General features: G+C 49.4%; 1 protein-coding gene across 1 annotated transcript in view; it reads right to left on the reverse strand.

The window, feature by feature from the left end:
- The window catches only part of HMCN2 (hemicentin 2), a 761275-nt gene that overhangs the window by 234580 nt on the left and 504574 nt on the right, over window positions 1–22121 (reverse strand). Inside the window, exons 33-34 of the mRNA XM_078646218.1 lie at window positions 20762–20870; window positions 4233–4402 (exon numbers count right to left, since the gene is read on the reverse strand). Of these exons, the coding sequence (XP_078502344.1) occupies window positions 4233–4402; window positions 20762–20870 (279 nt within the window). The remainder of the gene's footprint in view (window positions 1–4232; window positions 4403–20761; window positions 20871–22121) is intronic.

Raw genomic sequence — 22121 nt, forward strand, 5'->3', positions numbered from 1 at the left:
CAGAGAGCTCGGGTGGTGCAATGCAAATGGACCTCACCCTGGGTTGAGCCTAACATCCTCTTCAGAAATGCTTGGGGCAGGAGGGATAGATAGGAGCGGCGTATCACCCCATGAGAGCATGCACAAATCTCTGTACGTCTGGTGCTGTCGTAAATTTCTCAGTCAACAGATGGAAAGCCGCCTGCGCTTCAGTGGACCACACAAAGCGAAGCATCTGTCTCAACAAAAAACGGCAGGGCAGGATCAGGATGCACCAACACAGGTGTCTGTGCCAGGGAGCTTTGAGGTGACTGAGTAGTCGCAGTATCGCTGCGTAATGTTCATTGCATGGCCACTGGACCCAGACGGCTACAGCAGCAGACTAAGTGCAATCACCCGCTTCACGGACGCCACGCTGGTCAAGGGAAATGTGCGAGCGCTTGTGTTAAGTGCTCTTTCAGATTTGAGAAAAAAATGTCCCTGAACCAGAAACTAAAATGGGACAAGTGGAAGGCTACAAGTAATGGGCGCCTGCTCCATGAGAAGGAACAAACAATGTAAAGGAGGGACAAATAGGAACAAATAACCACTTGGAAGCAAGGATATTTAAAGGTAACTGAAACCAAACAAATGAAAAGCAGCAGGTGGGCAGTAAGCCTACAAAATATATACAGCATGTCTCGAAGAGACGGCGCAAGCTCTGGCTCGGCTTGACCTAAAAAGGACAAGAGATCAGGTGCAGAAAACATTTTAAAAAGGAGAACGTTTGGCGAACTTTCTAATTTCCAGTCACTGTGAAATTAAGATCACAAGTGTGGATTCAGAACAAATATCTTTAAGATAACCAGGTGTTCTCTGTTTGCGACCAGGTGCCAGATTTTGTGTCAAGACACCATCCAAGAGAGTTAGCAAATGTATCAGATGGAGGAGTTGGAGAACGGTACGATGGAGGACAACAGTTTCCAGGGTATAGTCTGAAACATGCTGACCTTGACACCTGGAGACTGGTACATAACTTCCACGTCAGAAACGGCAGAGCTCTAGGAAGGGTTAGTGGATGCAGAAGACTGAATCTAGCAACATCAACTGCTTTAACTCTCTCGCTTGACGTTACAGTTCGCACTTGTAGGTCTGTACACACACCTTTGCTATTTATCCCCTCAGTCAGTTGCCTCGGTTTTCCTTCTCCAACTTCTTTCTATTGATCCCTCTATTTGTGGTTGGACAGCTCTTGGTATTTTGACTTTGCTACTGTGTTTTTTACTGTGCGCTGTGATTTGGTTCAATCAACAAGGAACCTGTTTTTGACTTGGCTTCAGCTTTGCACTTTTTGATTTTGGTGTCTACAATTCAGCTTTCTGGTTGAGGGAAGAGCGACTTGTCTTCATTTCTCAGAATAGTTGCTGGGTTTGCCTGGAGGCTAGTCGTAGCAACGTTTCACCTCACACCAGTGAGTCATATTGCGTCTCTATGATACTGTGCCATCCCGTATTTCAGAGAGCCCCACCCGGTCTTCTACCAACCATCCTGCTGGAAAAGGAGTGTGGTTCTCCCTCTCTAATCCTTTGCCCCTTCTTCCCCTTTTGTGAATCATGCCTCCGTACTCTCCCAGAGTGTGATACAAGAAGTAGGATCACCTAGAAGCGGAGAAGGCGAATTAACCTCGCTCTACTCCAGCATGAACTTTAAGGGTCTTGACGCCAGGATCGGAGGAATGGTCTGACATATTCTTGAGCAGACACTGAACCTAAGCCAATGGTGATCTGAAAGGTTCCTTTGTCACCTCAAAGTCTGGGCAGGACGCCCTGGGAGGACAGATTAAGTAGGAAACAGAGGGGCAGGGGTGAGGTGGTCGCATGCCTCAATGGGCCAATGGGATGCGGCTAGTCCTCGTGCCATAGTGGGGAGGCAGGATGGGAAAGAAGAGAAGGGCTGTAAATTTGCACATGGGGGAGTGCAAATGTACTTGTTAAGAACAAACAATGCACAAACAATGTTGAAAGTCTAAAGAGTGACTCAAATAAAACAACAAAACAGGATGCCGCTCTCAGGTATGCAAATCCAAACGTAATACCCCAAGCAGAACGTTCTAATTTCCTAAATGTGATAGTAAAGCAGTTAAGACCCGATCTGAACCGCGAATACTGTTTATATGCGAAAACATGAATTGTTACACCTCACTGCAGATAGTTGATAATATAAAAAGGAACGCATGTGCTTGGACGATCGCATAAGAAACGCTGTCCAAAGGGCCATGGCATGGCCTCCCTTTGAGGGTGTGTGCATGTCATGTCAGTCCCTGCCATATTTGCCATTGCCCCAATATGGAAATAACAAAATACAAAGTCTGTTTCCATCAGAGTATTGCTTGGCCTTCTAGGAGTTTGAAAGAAGCAAGCATCCTAGGACCGGTTTCGGGGTTACACCTCTCATCAGCCAGGACAGCTTGAAAAAAAGATGATAGATTTAGGCCGAGATCTGTGTACTGGGGTGAATGTATGACATTGTTCTGCATTCTGTCCATCAACTGTTCTTTTTGCATTTGTCACCCCGTTGCGCTGGTATGCCCAGACATGGGTCTCGTGTTCTCCATGCCGCTGGAGTGAAGCTATCCTGGCTGATGAGGGGTGAAACCCCAAATCTGGTCCTAGGATGCTTGTTTCCAGTCCAGGGAGGACCTGGCCTGGTAGTTTGGGCTGGACTGTTCCCATTGGGCACAGGGCCAAGACTGATTTGCATATGGCTGGGTCCAAACTGGAAAGGCATGATGAGCAGAAAAACGATGGATTTAGGCCCAGCTCTCTGTACTGGGGTGAATGTATGACATTGTTCTGCATTCTGTCCATCAACTGTTGCTTTTGCATTTGTCACCCCGAGTGGGACGTGTATGCCCAGACGTGGGTCCTGTGTTCTCCATGCCACTGGAGTGAAGCTATCGTGGCTGACGAGGGGTGAATCCGAGACACCGGACCTATGATGCTTGTTTTTAGTCCAGGGAGGACCTGGCCTGGCAGTTCGGGCTGGACTGTTCCCATTGGGCGCAGAGTCAAGACTGATTTGCATATGGCTGGGTTCAAACTGGAATGGCATGGGGACTCGGGGAGCAAAAAAATGATGGATTTAGACCCAGATCTCTGTACTGGGGGCAATGTACGACATTGTTATGCATTCTGTCCATCAATTGATCTTTTTGCAGAGAAGAATGTAAGCAAGTTATGTGGGGCTATGAGATGAAAAAGCCAGAGAACGCAGTAATTATAATCATTTTCAGTAATTCCGCACCATGAATTGAAGGTGAAATTATTTTTGCTGCAAGGTATATATTTGTAAAGTTTTACAGTTCCAGGTGAAAGGTTCTTTGAGGAGATGGACTGCTGAATGCCAGTCAACCTACGGGATGCCCACATCCCTGATGATAACGATCGCTCCATCGCTGGACCATGAACATTTTAACGTTTCAGCAAAGTTCTCTAAACTCAATGAACTTTTAAAGACTGATTTTGCACTGTCTTATCTTTCTGCACTGCCCTCAAACTGTTATACACAAGAGGATCCTTATGAAGTCTAAATGAGAGGGATCAAAGGTAGTTTCTATATATTGACTAGGATAGGACAGAATAGGATACTGACAGGTGTAATTCGAGCCAACAGTATGACCTGGAGTTTCTGAATTGAATCGTCATGGAGTGGTCCTTAAAACAGGAATGCCTCACTCAATATATATATATATAAAGAGGTGTTAAGTCGCCCGTGCTGCCCTTAAGTAGTTTACTGAGTGGCTGTTTTTGGCATTATAAATGCATGATATTTTTCCTCTTTGATGTCACCTTATTGGGCTTATTGGTACTAAAAGAGGACCGATTGTAAACTTCCACCCCCTGTGAAGTCAGCGTGCCACCTAACCATGGCAAAGTCTTTGAAGTCCAGCGGGAAGTTCGGAAGCCTGAGAGGTTCCTGGTAGGGTTTCCATCATCGCGGATGCACAGGCCTGGCTTGGAATCTCAACAACCGGGTGCCTTTTGTCTGGGGTGAGTTACTGATTGACAAGGGATAGTTAGACTGTAAGTGTCAGATGTGTCTAAACAGGAAGTCAAAAACTGGAGGATGAAGTACCCAAGATAATATCTTGAAAGTTGAGATCACCAGGATAACATTTTCTAAGGGTAAGAGAGAACTTATCACCACAACACAATCTCCTACTCTAGATCCCTGGTTCTCGCGTTACGATCTCAGCAAACAGATCCGCTTCTTACCTTGTACAAGTAGATCCACCTCTGCGGCGTCTTCCCCGGCTTCACTCTCGGCCTTGCACGCGTAGCGCCCCGCATGGCTCAGCTGCACCAGTGGGACCAGGAGGACAGAGCTGTCTCCAGAGACGTCCACCATGTCCTGCTCTTGGAAGAGGTGCCCATCTTTAAGCCACCTGTGGGGGAAGAGGCATGGGAGAGGTTGGAGGGGGATTCAAATCGGCCACAAACACAGAGGGGACGAGGGCTCTGTGTATAGCCGTGCAATAAAAGAGGCGCGTACAATGCCAACACGGAGCTCACCTGTGTGCAAGGGTCCGCAGTGACAAACCACCATCAGAGGGCATCGAAGCAGATGGAATACAAGTGAGGCCAGCAGTATGTGTAAAACATTTATTACCAAACATTTACACAACCACTGAGAAGCACCCATCACTGTAAGGGGCACATAAACTGCAAAATCCCTCTCAGGGGTATGGTCATTGTACAAATTATTAAAAAACTGTATAATTAAACATTTAAACAAGATTAAAATGAATTCCTCTTGAAAATATCAAAACAACAAAGAAATCAACAATTCAGAAGTTTCATTGAGAACTTTGCTTAACCTGCCTTATATCTGGGCGGTCAGCAGGGAGCCCTCTGCTCTAGGAGCTGCCCTATTATCTCCCAGCTTTAGGGTTAAAAGGTGAGAACAGCGCCCTATATTATTATTCAATTGTATCCACTAGTGGGGGAAGTCCTCGTAAAGTGATCGACTGGGTTACTTTTCACCTGTACGAGGCACAAATTAGCCCAGTTCCATCTTAAGGACTGTAACACCACGGCTAGCTGATCCCTAAGAGGGCAGTAAGCAAGCGGCAAGAATGCATTTAAGGTACCACTGTCTACTCTAAAGCCAGGCAGCTGACCCAGCCATTACCCTCGCTCCACTTAATTGAAGCAAACTATTTGTGCTTTTGTGCAAATGAGAGTGTGTAACTGCTCTCCATTCTAGGTGAGGCCTTATTTATGTTTACGCCGTGACTCCTGCATCCTCCATAGATTAAAATATCCCACAGGGGAAGTCGATAATGAATGTTGTCTTGAAAGACGAGGGAGAGGGCGTGTAAAACAAGGGCTGTCTTCCACGGCTGGTCACCAAGAAGAAGCTGCGGCTCATAGCAATTAGGAATTTAATATAAAACTAATAACGACAACAAGAAAATCTCCAACAGCAGCGGAGACATAAGAGCCTATGTACGTAGAATAACCCAGGAGGGACAAAGAGCAAATAAACCTTGTGGAGACAGTGCTGACGCTAATCCCAACAAATATGAGGAAGCCCAAGAGAGGCCCCTGCCAAACGTCCCACTATCCCCAGAAATAATCATCGCACAGAAAAGAGCAAATGCGTTCTTCCCTTCTTCAACCAGTTTCGGCCTTCTGCCTGGTATCCTGGGGCAGGTCCTTCACCAACTGCCTCAGCCCCTCCATGATCTGGTACATGTGCCTGTTTATCAGGGCGTTGGAATTAGCCATGCGCCAGTGGGTCGCGGCATTCCGTTCGATCCTTCTGCCCACCAGATCCATCCTTTTACTCTCCTTATCCGGAGGAGGTCCAGAGGTAGTGGGTACGTTAGCCCTCTTCCTTGCTGTGGCCGTGATAATGGAGTCTGCGGAGACCATCCCCTGAATGTAGGGTGGGTCCTTTGAGGAATGTTTGTATTTTTTCTCAGTTCTGAGAGTTACTGCCTTGCATGTTGCGGGCTCCCTGAATGCTTCCTTCCCCTGGGCCAAGACGCTGTCGAGCATTGGCAGGTACTGGCTCCTTGTTTGTGTTGGGAGCAATGTCTCCAGAAGGAAGTCTGCTTTCTGCTTCTCTTCATCGAGCTTCAGCTTCAATGCCGCTGCGGCAGACCTTATCACCGAATTGTAGGCCCCAATGTCGTCCGGCGGCGAGGGCCTCGAGGGATACGTGTCGACCGCCTCCTCGGGGCTGTCGGTCTCGACGTCCATGCAATCCACTTCCTGTAGGTCAGAGGGGGCCGACTCTGCGTCCGTCCTGCTATCCTCTTGCTCCCCATAGTTGTAGCTATCGTAGGGATTCTCGAACTCTTCCTGGTCGTCGACCACCGCAACGTCCGGGTCTTGGTCTTGTTCTTCGGTGACCTCGTCTTCCTCCTCGACCACCTCCACCACCGGTGGTTTGGTCTTGTGAGGGATCGTGAAAGCTTTCATCTTTGCGTCGAATTCTTTCTTTCGCTGCACGATGTTTTCCATTTCGGCTTCGAGGCGCCTTCTCTTTATCTCCATCTCGGCCGCGTGTTCCGCGTCGGATGGTTCGGCCGCTCTTTTCGGCGGCTGGCTCGGCGTCGTGCCTTTCGGTGCCGAAGTTTTCGACGTCGACGTCGAACCGCATTTTGGGTCTCTTGTCGGCGTCGGTAGTTTAGGGTCCTTGTCCCTCGGCGTCGATCGATCCTTTTCGGGGACGATTTTCGACGACTTCTGCTGTTCAACAGCTCTCGGCGCCGGGGACTCCTTCTCAGAGGATCCGCTGGGCCTGTGAGTACTCGCGGACGCCTGGTGCTTCGGCGTCGGCGCTTTCGAGGCCTTGCCCTCGTTTTTTCGAGACTCAGAGTCTCTCGGGTTCTTGGGGGCCGGAGAGTCTCCTACCTTATCAGAAGTCTTCGTGTAATCGGTCTCTACGACCGTGTAGCTGTCGTCTTCGGCGGCAGCGTTGTCCTCTTCCTCGGAAGACATCCCCAGGTCGTGGAGGGACGGAGTCGGGGCCTTCCCCTGCAGGGTGGCGTGCGCTACCCTCTGTCTCTCTCTCACACGAAGGGTCTTCGGGGTGAAGGCGGAGCAGGCGGAGCAGGCGTTGCAGTCCTCGCTTTCGTGATTCACCGGTAGACAAAGGTTGCATACCGGGTGCTGGTCCTTCTGCGCGTACTTGTGGTGGCAGTTACGGCAGAATTTGAACGGCGTGTTGTCCATCATCGAGCGCTCAGGGCCTCCCTGGTCGCGTGTTCATCGACGGTCGTCGAGGATCTCGATGAATTCGCCTCTTCCTTTGCTGACTCCTCGTCGATGAAGTCCCCTGGAGTCTTCAGATGACCTTTCTTGGTGATTTCTGTCTTTTCTTCTCTTGTTTCTCCAAAAATGTCTGGAGCCCAAACGGGAACGATCCAGACCCGACCGCGGAAAAAAAGAATCTGAAGATGGCGCCCCAGAGTGGGAGCTTCCGCAGGAAGCATGCCGACGTCACCGGAAATACACCCAGGAGGTGTGACGCCGACCTGGGCTACGAAAAAAAAAAAAAAAAAAAAAAGAAAAGACTACGAATCCGGACCCAACCACAAGACCGCGGAATAATGCACAGCATAGTGAATCCAGAAAGATTCACGCTGCAAAATTATGTGGCACTGAATGGTATTTGGAGTGTATGTTGCATATAACTATGTGATTAAGGAACAGTGAGCAACCCAACATACCCTTGAGGGCTTGGGTGAGTAAGTAGAAAGGTATAGGTGCCTTCAAGGGGATTTGTTTAACAAAATATAATTAAACGTGATTCAACTAACTCTTTAGGACAGGTCAATGGTCCTTATTCTTGAAAGGACCATTGACTTGTCCTAAAGATTTAGTTGAATCACGTTTAATTATATTTTCTTAAACAAATCCCCTTGAAGGCACCTATACCTTTCTGCATATAACTATGTGGCACTGAGTGGTATTTGGAGTGTATGTTGCATTGAGTGCATTGTAATTATGTGGCGTGTAATTATGTGGCACTGAGTGGTATTTGGCGTGTATGTTGCATTGAGTGCTGTGTAATTATGTGGCACTGAGTGGTATTTGGAGTGTATGTTGCATTGAGTGCAGTGTAATTATGTGGCGTGTAATTATGTGGCATTGAGCGGTATTTGGAATGTATTTTGCATTGATTGCAGTGTAATTATGTGGCACTGAGTGGTATTTGGAGTGTATGTGGCATTGAGTGCAGTGTAATTATGTGGCGTGTAATTATGTGGCACTGAGTGGTATTTGGAGTGTATGTTGCATTGAGTGCTGTGAAATTATGTGGCACTGAGTGTTATTTGGAGTGTATGTTGCATTGAGTGCAGTGTAATTATGTGGCGTGTAATTATGTGGCACTGAGTGGTATTTGGAGTGTATGTTGCGTTGAGCGCAGTTAATTATGAAGCATATAATTATGTGGCACTGAGTGGTATTGTGTGGAGTGTGTGTTGCATTCAGTAGAGTGTAATTATGTGGTGTTTAATTATGTGGCTCTGAGTGGAATTTGGAGTGTATGTTGCATTGAGTGCAGTGTAATTATGTGGCGTGTAATTATGTGGCACTGAGTGGTATTTGGAGTGTATGTTGCGTTGAGCGCAGTGTAATTATGTAGCATATAATTATGTGGCACTGAGTGGTATTGTGTGGAGTGTGTGTTGCATTCAGTAGAGTGTAATTATGAGGCGTGTAATTATGTGGTACTGAGTGGTATTTGGAGTGTATGTTACATTGAGTGCAGTGTAATTATGTGGCGCGTAACTATGTGGCACTGAGTGTTATTTGGAGTGTATATTGCATTGAGTGCAGTGTAATTATGTGGTGTGTAATTATGTGGCACTGAGTGGAATTTGGAGTGTATGTTGCATTGAGTGCAGTGTAATTATGTAGCATATAATTATGTGGCACTGAGTGGTATTGTGTGGAGTGTGTGTTGCATTCAGTAGAGTGTAATTATGTGGCGTGTAATTATGTGGTACTGAGTGGTATTTGGAGTGTATGTTGCATGAGTGCAGTGTAATTATGCAGCATATAATTATGTAGCACTGAGTGGTATTGTGTGGAGTGTCTGTTGCATTCAGTAGAGTGCAATTATGTGGTGTGTAATTATGGGGCACTGAGTGGTATTTGGAGTGTATGTTGCATTGTGTGCAGTGTAATTATGTTGCATATAACTATGTGGCACTGAGGGGTATTTGGGGTGTATGTTGCATTGAGTGCTGTGTAAATATGTGGCGTGTAATTAGGTGGTACTGAGTGGTATTTGGAAAGTATGTTGCATTGAGTGCAGTGTAATTATGTGGCGTGTAATTATGTGGCACTGAGTGGTATTTGGAGTGTATGTTGCATTGAGTGCTGTGAAATTATGTGGCGTGCAATTATGTGGCACTGAGTGGTATTTGGAGTGTATGTTCCATTGCAGAGTGTGTGAGGGTGCTGAGTGTGAGGGAATGGCGGCATGCTGCGCTTTAGATGAATATGTTTAAAAGTAAAGTGTGCCATACTGCGATTGCTACAATAGTTAATTGTGGATGCGTTAACAATTGATGTGTGCACTGATGGCTGGTGGTGTGTGTGCCTGTAGAAATGGTGCACTGATGGCTGGTGGTGTGTGTGCCTGGTGAAAGCGTGCACTGACGGCTGGTGGTGTGTGTGGGCCTGGCCGGCTGGTGGTGTGTGTGCCTGGTGGAAGCGTGCACTGATGGCTGGTGGTGCGTGTGCCTGGTGAAAGCGTGCACTGACGTCTGGTGGTGTGTGCCTGGTGAAAGCGTGCACTGATGGCTGGCAGTGTGTGTGTGTGTGTGTGTGTGTGTGCCTGGTGAAAGCGTGCACTGACGGCTGGTGGTGTGTGCCTGGTGTAAGCGTGCCCTGACGACTGATGGTGTCTGTGCCCGGTGAAAGTGTGCACTGACGGCCGGTGGTGTGTATGCCTGGTGAAAACGTGCATTGATGGCTGGTGGTGTGTGTGTGTGCCTTTTGAAAGCATGCACTGATGGCTGGTGCTGTGTGTGCCTGGTGGAAGCATGCACTGATGGCTGGTGGTGTGTGCCTGGTGAAAGCGCGCACTGACGGCTGGTGGTGTGTGTGCCTGCTTAAAGCGTGCACTGACATCTGGTGGTCTGTGCCTGGAGGAATCGTGCACTGACGGCTGGTGGTGTTTGTGTCTGGTGAAAGCGTGCACTGACGGCTGGTGGTGTTTGTGCCCGGTGAAAGCGTGCACTGATGACTGGTGGTGTGTGTGTGTGTGTGCCTGGTGAAAGCGTGCACTGATGGCTGGTGATGTGTGTGTGCCTGGTGAAAGCATGCACTGACGGCCGGTGGTGTCTATGCCTGGTGAAAGCGTGCACTGATGGCTGGTGGTGTGTGTGTGCCTGTTGAAAGCGTGCACTGATGGCTGGTGGTGTGCGTGTGCCTGTTGAAAGCGTGCACTGATGGCTGGTGGTGTGTGTGTGCCTGTTGAAAGCGTGCACTGATGGCTGGTGATGTGTGTGTGCCTGGTGAAAGCATGCACTGATGGCTGGTGGTGTGTGTGTGCCTGTTGAAAGCGTGCACTGATGGCTGGTGGTGTGTGTGTGCCTGTTGAAAGCGTGCACTGATGGCTGGTGATGTGTGTGTGCCTGGTGAAAGCATGCACTGACGGCCGGTGGTGTCTATGCCTGGTGAAAGCGTGCACTGATGGCTGGTGGTGTGTGTGTGCCTGTTGAAAGGGTGCACTGATGGCTGGTGGTGTGTGTGTGCCTGTTGAAAGCGTGCACTGATGGCTGGTGATGTGTGTGTGCCTGGTGAAAGTGTGCACTGATGGCTGGTGGTGTGTGTGTGCCTGTTGAAAGCGTGCACTGATGGCTGGTGATGTGTGTGTGCCTGGTGAAAGCGTGCACTGATGGCTGGTGGTGTGTGTGTGCCTGGTGAAAGCGTGCACTGATGGCTGGTGGTGTGTGTGTGCCTGGTGAAAGCATGCACTGATGGCTGGTGGTGTGTGCGTGCCTGTTGAAAGCGTGCACTGATGGCTGGTGATGTGTGTGTGCCTGGTGAAAGCGTGCACTGATGGCTGGTGGTGTGTGTGTGCCTGTTGAAAGCGTGCACTGATGGCTGGTGATGTGTGTGTGCCTGGTGAAAGCGTGCACTGATGGCTGGTGGTGTGTGTGTGCCTGTTGAAAGCGTGCACTGATGGCTGGTGATGTGTGTGTGCCTGGTGAAAGCATGCACTGATGGCTGGTGGTGTGTGTGTGCCTGGTGAAAGCGTGCACTGATGGCTGGTGGTGTGTGTGTACCTGGTGAAAGCGTGCACTGATGGCTGGTGGTGTGTGTGTGCCTGGTGAAAGCTTGCACTGATGGCTGGTGGTGTGTGCGTGCCTGTTGAAAGCGTGCACTGATGGCTGGTGATGTGTGCGTGCCTGGTGAAAGCGTGCACTGATGGCTGGTGGTGTGTGTGTGCCTGGTGAAAGCGTGCACTGATGGCTGGTGGTGTGTGTGTGCCTGGTGAAAGCGTGCACTGATGGCTGGTGGTGTGTGTGTGCCTGGTGAAAGCGTGCACTGATGGCTGGTGGTGTGTGTGTGCCTGGTGAAAGCGTGCACTGATGGCTGGTGGTGTGTGCGTGCCTGTTGAAAGCGTGCACTGATGGCTGGTGATGTGTGCGTGCCTGGTGAAAGCGTGCACTGATGGCTGGTGGTGTGTGTGTGCCTGGTGAAAGCGTGCACTGATGGCTGGTGATGTGTGTGTGCCTGGTGAAAGCGTGCACTGATGGCTGGTGGTGTGTGTGTGCCTGGTGAAAGCGTGCACTGATGGCTGGTGGTGTGTGCGTGCCTGTTGAAAGTGTGCACTGATGGCTGGTGATGTGTGCGTGCCTGGTGAAAGCGTGCACTGATGGCTGGTGGTGTGTGCGTGCCTGGTGAAAGCGTGCACTGATGGCTGGTGGTGTGTGTGTGCCTGGTGAAAGCGTGCACTGATGGCTGGTGGTGTGTGTGTGCCTGGTGAAAGCGTGCACTGATGGCTGGTGGTGTGTGTGTGCCTGGTGAAAGCATGCACTGATGGCTGGTGGTGTGTGTGTGCCTGGTGAAAGCATGCACTGACGGCTGGTGGTGTGTGTGTGCCTGGTGAAAGCATGCACTGACGGCTGGTGGTGTGTGTGTGCCTGGTGAAAGTGTGCACTGATGGCTGGTGATGTGTGCGTGCCTGGTGAAAGCGTGCACTGATGGCTGGTGGTGTGTGCGTGCCTGGTGAAAGCGTGCACTGATGGCTGGTGGTGTGTGTGTGCCTGGTGAAAGTGTGCACTGATGGCTGGTGGTGTGTGTGTGCCTGTTGAAAGCGTGCACTGATGGCTGGTGATGTGTGTGTGCCTGGTGAAAGCGTGCACTGATGGCTGGTGGTGTGTGTGTGCCTGGTGAAAGCGTGCACTGATGGCTGGTGGTGTGTGTGTGCCTGGTGAAAGCATGCACTGACGGCTGGTGGTGTGTGTGTGCCTGGTGAAAGCATGCACTGACGGCTGGTGGTGTGTGCGTGCCTGTTGAAAGTGTGCACTGATGGCTGGTGATGTGTGCGTGCCTGGTGAAAGCGTGCACTGATGGCTGGTGGTGTGTGCGTGCCTGGTGAAAGCGTGCACTGATGGCTGGTGGTGTGTGTGTGCCTGGTGAAAGCATGCACTGACGGCTGGTGGTGTGTGTGTGCCTGGTGAAAGCATGCACTGACGGCTGGTGGTGTGTGCGTGCCTGTTGAAAGTGTGCACTGATGGCTGGTGATGTGTGCGTGCCTGGTGAAAGCGTGCACTGATGGCTGGTGGTGTGTGCGTGCCTGGTGAAAGCGTGCACTGATGGCTGGTGGTGTGTGTGTGCCTGGTGAAAGCGTGCACTGATGGCTGGTGGTGTGTGTGTGCCTGGTGAAAGCGTGCACTGATGGCTGGTGGTGTGTGTGTGCCTGGTGAAAGCATGCACTGATGGCTGGTGGTGTGTGTGTGCCTGGTGAAAGCATGCACTGACGGCTGGTGGTGTGTGTGTGCCTGGTGAAAGCATGCACTGACGGCTGGTGGTGTGTGTGTGCCTGGTGAAAGCATGCACTGACGGCTGGTGGTGTGTGTGTGCCTGTTGAAAGGGTGCACTGATGGCTGGTGGTGTGTGTGTGCCTGTTGAAAGCGTGCACTGATGGCTGGTGATGTGTGTGTGCCTGGTGAAAGTGTGCACTGATGGCTGGTGGTGTGTGTGTGCCTGTTGAAAGCGTGCACTGATGGCTGGTGATGTGTGTGTGCCTGGTGAAAGCGTGCACTGATGGCTGGTGGTGTGTGTGTGCCTGGTGAAAGCGTGCACTGATGGCTGGTGGTGTGTGTGTGCCTGGTGAAAGCATGCACTGATGGCTGGTGGTGTGTGCGTGCCTGTTGAAAGCGTGCACTGATGGCTGGTGATGTGTGTGTGCCTGGTGAAAGCGTGCACTGATGGCTGGTGGTGTGTGTGTGCCTGTTGAAAGCGTGCACTGATGGCTGGTGATGTGTGTGTGCCTGGTGAAAGCGTGCACTGATGGCTGGTGGTGTGTGTGTGCCTGTTGAAAGCGTGCACTGATGGCTGGTGATGTGTGTGTGCCTGGTGAAAGCATGCACTGATGGCTGGTGGTGTGTGTGTGCCTGGTGAAAGCGTGCACTGATGGCTGGTGGTGTGTGTGTACCTGGTGAAAGCGTGCACTGATGGCTGGTGGTGTGTGTGTGCCTGGTGAAAGCTTGCACTGATGGCTGGTGGTGTGTGCGTGCCTGTTGAAAGCGTGCACTGATGGCTGGTGATGTGTGCGTGCCTGGTGAAAGCGTGCACTGATGGCTGGTGGTGTGTGTGTGCCTGGTGAAAGCGTGCACTGATGGCTGGTGGTGTGTGTGTGCCTGGTGAAAGCGTGCACTGATGGCTGGTGGTGTGTGTGTGCCTGGTGAAAGCGTGCACTGATGGCTGGTGGTGTGTGTGTGCCTGGTGAAAGCGTGCACTGATGGCTGGTGGTGTGTGCGTGCCTGTTGAAAGCGTGCACTGATGGCTGGTGATGTGTGCGTGCCTGGTGAAAGCGTGCACTGATGGCTGGTGGTGTGTGTGTGCCTGGTGAAAGCGTGCACTGATGGCTGGTGATGTGTGTGTGCCTGGTGAAAGCGTGCACTGATGGCTGGTGGTGTGTGTGTGCCTGGTGAAAGCGTGCACTGATGGCTGGTGGTGTGTGCGTGCCTGTTGAAAGTGTGCACTGATGGCTGGTGATGTGTGCGTGCCTGGTGAAAGCGTGCACTGATGGCTGGTGGTGTGTGCGTGCCTGGTGAAAGCGTGCACTGATGGCTGGTGGTGTGTGTGTGCCTGGTGAAAGCGTGCACTGATGGCTGGTGGTGTGTGTGTGCCTGGTGAAAGCGTGCACTGATGGCTGGTGGTGTGTGTGTGCCTGGTGAAAGCATGCACTGATGGCTGGTGGTGTGTGTGTGCCTGGTGAAAGCATGCACTGACGGCTGGTGGTGTGTGTGTGCCTGGTGAAAGCATGCACTGACGGCTGGTGGTGTGTGTGTGCCTGGTGAAAGCATGCACTGACGGCTGGTGGTGTGTGTGTGCCTGGTGAAAGCATGCACTGATGGCTGGTGGTGTGTGTGTGCCTGGTGAAAGCATGCACTGATGGCTGGTGGTGTGTGTGTGCCTGGTGAAAGCATGCACTGATGGCTGGTGGTGTGTGTGTGCCTGGTGAAAGCGTGCACTGATGGCTGGTGGTGTGTGTGTGCCTGGTGAAAGCGTGCACTGATGGCTGGTGGTGTGTGTGTGCCTGGTGAAAGCGTGCACTGATGGCTGGTGGTGTGTGTTTGCCTGGTGAAAGCGTGCACTGATGGCTGGTGGTGTGTGTGTGCCTGGTGAAAGCGTGCACTGATGGCTGGTGGTGTGTGTGTGCCTGGTGAAAGCGTGCACTGATGGCTGGTGGTGTGTGTGTGCCTGGTGAAAGCGTGCACTGATGGCTGGTGGTGCGTGTGTGCCTGGTGAAAGCATGCACTGATGGCTGGTGGTGCGTGTGTGCCTGGTGAAAGCATGCACTGATGGCTGGTGGTGCGTGTGTGCCTGGTGAAAGCATGCACTGATGGCTGGTGGTGTGTGTGTGCCTGGTGAAAGCATGCACTGATGGCTGGTGGTGTGTGTGTGCCTGGTGAAAGCATGCACTGATGGCTGGTGGTGTGTGTGTGCCTGGTGAAAGCATGCACTGATGGCTGGTGGTGTGTGTGAGGACCCTGGGAGACACACGTAGACGCTAAGTGAGTGCCTGACGAGATAAGGAGCGGAAGGAATTCCTTTAATACGATGGATACATGGCATGTGCTAAAATCCAGGAAAAATAGCTATTTACCATTGTAAGAAGATACAAGTTGTGAAAACGTAAAAGTAACATACTGAATTATGTAAGAAACCTTCCCAGAAATACAAGCCAGTAAGACTGGGAATGCGCTTGCTATATGTAAATGTAAATGTAAATGTAGATTGTGCTTATATAGCGCACGGCTACCCGCAGTGGGTGTCCCGGCGCTTGCTTAGGGAACCCGTCCTGGTATTCCCCTGTGAGATAGCAGGGTATCCACAAGGTGAAAGTCAGGCATCCCGCCGCGAGGGGCCGTTGTGGAGATTAAGCAAGCTATTGCCCAGAGTCGCAGAGTGTGAACCCGTGAGTCGAGGAGGCACCGGAGCGAGAATTATCGAGTCCGTGGAATTTTTAGCCCAAGACCCGCCGAGGCGGGGAATTGAACCCTGGTCCAGGACCGATCTCAGCTTCCGGGTCTGCCGCCTCTAACCCCTGAGCCACACTTCTCCACATATATAACAAGCCCTCGCAAAAGCAGATGTTTTTCACATTTCAACAGTACGTGCAGAAATTATTTCAAGTTACAAAAGAACAAACATATTCGGTTTATGTAAAGTGCTCGCACAATACACGATGTCCTGTATACTCGGCGAAGCTTGGACCGGCGACAAAAAAGGACAATGCAGGAACACATGATGTTATAATCTAGTTGATGTTTACATTGGCCTAAATGACTGAGTAATTTACTGTCATGTCCACTGGAATTAGGCCATTTATAGATTTACCCTGTTTGCCACATAATCTCCCATCTGATGGATATCTTGGGAATGTCATAAATAATGTTGTGTCTTGGTTAAAAAAAAAAACGGATCAAAGGTGATTTTTGAAAACTTCCACAAAGTTGTACCTCGCACTGGCATATACTTGAAATGTTAACTATTCATCAACTTTCAGGTGCTGATTGCGGTATTCAGGCATTAAAACTGGTACTAATGAAGAGAAACATTTTCCCAGGTAGTTAATGTATTAACAAGACAAAATAGCAGTGCCACAGGATATGCCAGTTTATGCCGCATAATTTTTCTTTTTTTAAACACACAATTTATTCAATTTATTTTATATATATTTTATATATATATGGCCTAACTGACTGAGTAATTTACTGTCATGTCCACTGGAATTAGGCCATTTATAGATTTACCCTGTTTTATATAAATTTTATATAAATATATAAAAATATATTTTATATCAATTTCATTCATTTTATCTCTGGACTGGAGGCGCGTCTTGACTGCCAGGAAGGTCTGTTAGTTAAATGACTGTAAAGGCAATCAGGTGAGGGCAGACAGTGCAGTTTGAAAAAGCAGCTTAGTAGAACTCTATCCTTGGGCTAGAAGCAGAGGAATAGAAACAGAGTAACACTCAACTCTGCAGAGAAGCGACCAACAGAAGAACCCATGAATGGCGGGAGCTCTCATTTACCCTGGCATAGGGCTGGCTGGAGGTGCGTGGGAGCAGTGTGTGGGATTAGGAGAGCAATCATTTATCTGTATTCGAAATAAAAATCTAGTTTGAGATTAAATGAAAGAGCAAATGATCTACGACCAGAAACTAAGGAAATACAAAATGCTAATGCTTGCTGTTGGTATCCCGCGTCGGAATCGTCCACGGCCCCGCCCACTAAGCCTACGTGTGGAGGGCAAAGAGTTAGACAAAGCTGCACTTAATTAACAAACGAATGTGCATACGACCTATGAGTGGAAACTCAGGAAGTTGTAAAAGTGTATTAGGAAGGAAAAGGCATGAACGTGCATTAACATAAGCCCGAGGCATACCAAAACTAAATAAAATAGTGCCAGGAAGGAACGTAAATAAATTTTTCTTTGATGTGTGAAAGCCTTTGATGTGCGAGCGAGTGAGCAAATGGTGGGGACCAGTGGGAGAGGTGAGGGGGGAGTCACGGGGAGATTAGCAAGTGCAGGCGGGGGGCGGGGAGCAGAGCCTTTGAAGAGCCAGTCAGTGAAAGGCTGATAGGCAGAAGCTCGTGCACGAGGCGTGCACTTTCGAAAATCCGGATCGTAAAAGTCAGCTTTGTGGATGGACGGCATTAGGTCTCTCTCTTCGCGAGACCTAAAAAAGGAAGGGCTCTGTATCTAGCATACATTGACTTCCAAACAGCCTTTGATAGTGTGTTCCGCCTGAGATTGTAGATGAAATTTAAAAAATGGGTCATTGATAACGCTTTTTTAAAGGCATCGGTTGCCTTATACTCGGAAACCTGGGTCAAGATTAGAGTCACTTCTGGCTGGTCTACCATCAAAAAAATACCCACCAACAAAGGTTTAAAGCGAGGATGTATATTGGCTCCAATGCTTTTTAACCTGTACAAGGCAGTTTTCCCGCACTGTTTGGCTGAAGCCTTAGCTTTCCCTCTTCAATTTGCCAGAACTAAAATCCAATCGCTCCAATATGCGGATGACACAATATTACTCGACCAAACTCCGATCGGGCTACAGCGGCTACTAACAGCATTGTTCTTATACTGCAGAGTAAACCATCTAAAAATAAACACAGCTAAAAGAAAGGCAATGATAATCTCCAGACAAATAAAACGGAGAGGACCATGGCATGTTGAAGGTAAACCTACTGAGATAGTTACCGCGTACAAGTACTTGGGAGTGTGGATCGATCACAAAGGAAGGCAATCCTCTGCAATGCAAGAAACAGCACAATCGCTGGAGGGGGCCTTTTGCAGAGCAAGGAAAGCCATGAGCTCACCAGATCTCACTCCCTTTAATTTGTGTAATGGGCGCTAAATTTCTACCAAACGTGGTCCATGACGCAATAGCCTTCAAAGATAAAATGATAACCTGGCTGGACAGAGCTTTTACCGAGGGACGTACTAAATACCTGAGGAATCCAGGTTGGCAGGACAAGTGATCCACCCCCCCAATTGATTGAAAGATTTGGACAGAGCTCAGTCAGCTTGTTTCCATAGAGTATTTTTTCTATCGACTTCCATTTCCCACGCGCAAATCTGTACAGAATTCAATTCGTCATCACAAAAGTGGATCCTAAACGCCAGGTTCATAGCCTACTGTGTAAAAGCCAAACAAGCGCGGGACAACACGCTGAAGACACAAATCTGGTCAATGATAAGCAGCCCAGGATCAACTTGGTGTGAATTCTAAAAACACCGCGTCGAAGCACTGGAAGCTCATGAAAAATGGTCCGCCGCCATACCCACATCTGCAGTTGCAAAGCTCTTATAAAACAAGCAAAAACAATGACAGTGACGCACAAACCCTGAAAAATCTAACTTATGGAAGCTGGGCATCAACTCTTTACAACAGCGGGGGCCTGCCACATTACCTGTCCCCCCCCTTGAAACAAATAAGGAAGCGCCAAATAATGAGACTACGGTTTGGCTTGATTCCACTATGGACTACGAGTGTGGACAAGGGTATAAAGAGACTGCAGCCACGCAGTGCCGAGCATGTGGGGGAGAAGAGGAACCTTTAATTCATATATTGTGCATTTGTGAGAAATTACGCACCATGAGAATATACTGGCTCTGCCCCATCTGACGTATTTTAAATGTACAGACATGTCAAGCAGCCCTAGTAGAGTGCATGAAATGTGAGTCACTGCGAGCTTCATGAAATTCCTGTCTGCTCTGAAAGCCACTCTGGACTCTGTTAATCATATAGAACTATAATCCATAATGCTGTGCTAATTTTTTTAATCCCTATGTTTTTATAGTTGCCAAAGTCGTGTCTACATCCATTAATCTCCAGAATAACAGGATGATAAACTGTCATATATCTTTTTTATAACATTGGAATTGATGTACTTTATATCGACTTTTTTGATTTTAACTCGGTTTGATTGCAATGATTTTAAATAATTGTGCAATAAAAAAAGTATCTATCCAGATAGACGACTTGTTAATATTTATTAGGAGCTAGAAAGCTGCAGTCGGCTCTCCCATCACCCACCCTCCTCCTCTCAGAGCAATGCCAAACTCTGCTTCCCTTCCCCAAGATAAGTAGGGCACCAATGGGAAGCCAGGCACGTGGCGTAGGGAAGCCAGTCGCGTGGCATGCCAGCTCCAGGGGTTCAGAGTAAGCTGACCCTCCACGCCCAGCACAGCCCAGCTCTTTACTGCTTGCTGCACTTGTTATTGTTTAAAAAGTCACTGTGACATATTTACACCTTCATGCACAAACCAAAGGGCCGTAGTTTGATTAAACTGGTTTGTTTTTGTCTGCTTCTGTGCATGTTATTGTTTGACCCGTCACTTTGAAATATTTGCGCCTTCATGCACAAACCAAAGGGGGAATTGTTTGACCAACCTGGCTTCATTTCTGCACACTGCTGGACTTGTTTTTATCATGCACTTTGAAAGTGTTTTCACCTTGATGCAAGAAGAAAGGATAGTCTTACTTGGGTTGTGTCTATTGCTGGGGTGCTGATTGTTTTATTATGCACTTTGATATTATTTGCACTTTTTCCATTGCTTCACCGGCTACAGATAGTATAGATTCTGTTTTTAGGTACTTGCTGATATGGTTTGGTTTTATCCTATAAGAGGCGTTATTTATGGTGTTGTTTGCACTTGTCTATAATAGGTGGACCTTAAATCATGTAATTAGCATTGTTTACACTACAGAAATGATAAATACAGACAAACATCTGCATCTATGTTCTGAAGCATCCCAGCAGTTTCCATCTTCAGCCTTGTTTGCCTGCCTGCTTTTGTCAGGCTAACTAATGAAGCTCTGATGGTAGAAATTGAAATTGCTTCCTCAGTTCATTGTAAATACTATAGAGTGGTTATTATCATACTCACCCCCTGGCAGACGCAAGTGTGTGGCATGCAGATAATTCACACCAGTGTTTTTCTCTTGGAGCTGGCAGGTTACTGAGTTATATCTTGTGTACTACTCGTGTATATTGTCAGTTGAGTCTGTGGAATTGCAGGTTTGGGATTGTCTTTCAAAGTTTCAGGTTATTTTTCATCCATGTCAATTCTATTCCAGACCCTCTGCAGTTGTTCTTTGTTCTTCAGCGATAGGCAGTTCCTGAGGCAATAGGCCAGCTCCTTGGCATTGTTCTGATTACTGTCCCAGAAAAATAATCTTCTCTTAACAATAATGTTACAAATGGCGTAGCTTATATGTTAAGAGTTTTTCTCACTTTCTTATTTAAACTTTGAGCTGGGCAATATAAAGGCATTTCATTGAATGTTGGAGGTTTCACTTAAAAATATACCAGATTTTTTGACTGTGGGGCAAAGTGGTAAGTCGTGGGTCAGGGGGCCCCTCTATGTACTTTGCAGGGGGCCCCACTCAGGTTTCGTTACGCCACTGCTTAACTCACCAGACCCGGGGAGTAGGGAAGCCAGTCACGTGGCACGCCAGCTCCAGGGGCTCAGAGTCAGCTGACCCTCCAGCCCAGCACAGCCCAGCTCTTAACTCACCAGACGTGGGGTGTAGGGAAGCCAGTCACGTGGCACGTCAGCTCCAGGGGCTCATTCACAGTCAGGGTCACTTGTCGCGAGCCGCCTCCAATACTCACACGAGGAGGAACTGTGGTGTTGGAAAAGACAAACAGGTTCTTTGGTAAGGTTTACGTACAAGAGAGGTGTAATGCGAGGCAGTAATGCAGTGTCAAACTGTCCCTCCATCTGCTCTCAGTCTCCATGCATGAGCACAACACTCAATACTATCATTCAGCCCCTCCCACTGAGCATCACTCTATATGAATCATTCATCAGTGCAGTGACCATTGAGTAAAACCTTCCACCTCAAATCAGGAGTGTGTAAACTCAGCATTGGAACAATAATCAGAGACAAGTAATCAATCTTCAGACAGAGTAATGCAACATGGTCATTTATGAATGAATTTCTATCTGTCAATCAGAGCATGAACGTCACACCCAGTCCTCACTTCAAACCTATGTCAGCGCCTGCAGCAAACACATAATCAAGAGCCCTCGCACGCCAGTAGAAGCACTGTGTACCTCCCGACTGCACCACAGGAGCTCTGGGGACCTCCACCCCTCCCCGCAGGCCTGTAAAAGTACTGTGCCCCCACTGACTGTGCCACAGGAGCTCTGGGCACCTCCGCCCACCCCGCAGGCCTGTGAAAGTACTGTGCCCCCACTGACTGTGCCACAGGAGCTCTGGGAACCTCCACCCACCCCGCAGGCCTGTGAAAGTACTGTGCCCCCACTGACTGTGCCACAGGAGCTCTGGGCACCTCCGCCCACCCCGCAGGCCTGTGAAAGTACTGTGCCCCCACTGACTGTGCCACAGGAGCTCTGGGAACCTCCACCCACCCCGCAGGCCTGTGAAAGTACTGTGCCCCCACTGACTGTGCCACAGGAGCTCTGGGCACCTCCGCCCACCCCGCAGGCCTGTGAAAGTACTGTGCCCCCACTGACTGTGCCACAGGAGCTCTGGGCACCTCCGCCCACCCCGCAGGCCTGTGAAAGTACTGTGCCCCCACTGACTGTGCCACAGGAGCTCTGGGCACCTCCGCCCACCCCGCAGGCCTGTGAAAGTACTGTGCCCCCACTGACTGTGCCACAGGAGCTCTGGGAACCTCCACCCACCCCGCAGGCCTGTGAAAGTACTGTGCCCCCACTGACTGTGCCACAGGAGCTCTGGGCACCTCCGCCCACCCCGCAGGCCTGTGAAAGTACTGTGCCCCCACTGACTGTGCCACAGGAGCTCTGGGCACCTCCGCCCACCCCGCAGGCCTGTGAAAGTACTGTGCCCCCACTGACTGTGCCACAGGAGCTCTGGGCACCTCCGCCCACCCCGCAGGCCTGTGAA

Source organism: Lissotriton helveticus, chromosome 5_1, assembly GCF_964261635.1.
Source record: "Lissotriton helveticus chromosome 5_1, aLisHel1.1, whole genome shotgun sequence".
Taxonomy (NCBI): Eukaryota; Metazoa; Chordata; class Amphibia; order Caudata; family Salamandridae; genus Lissotriton; species Lissotriton helveticus.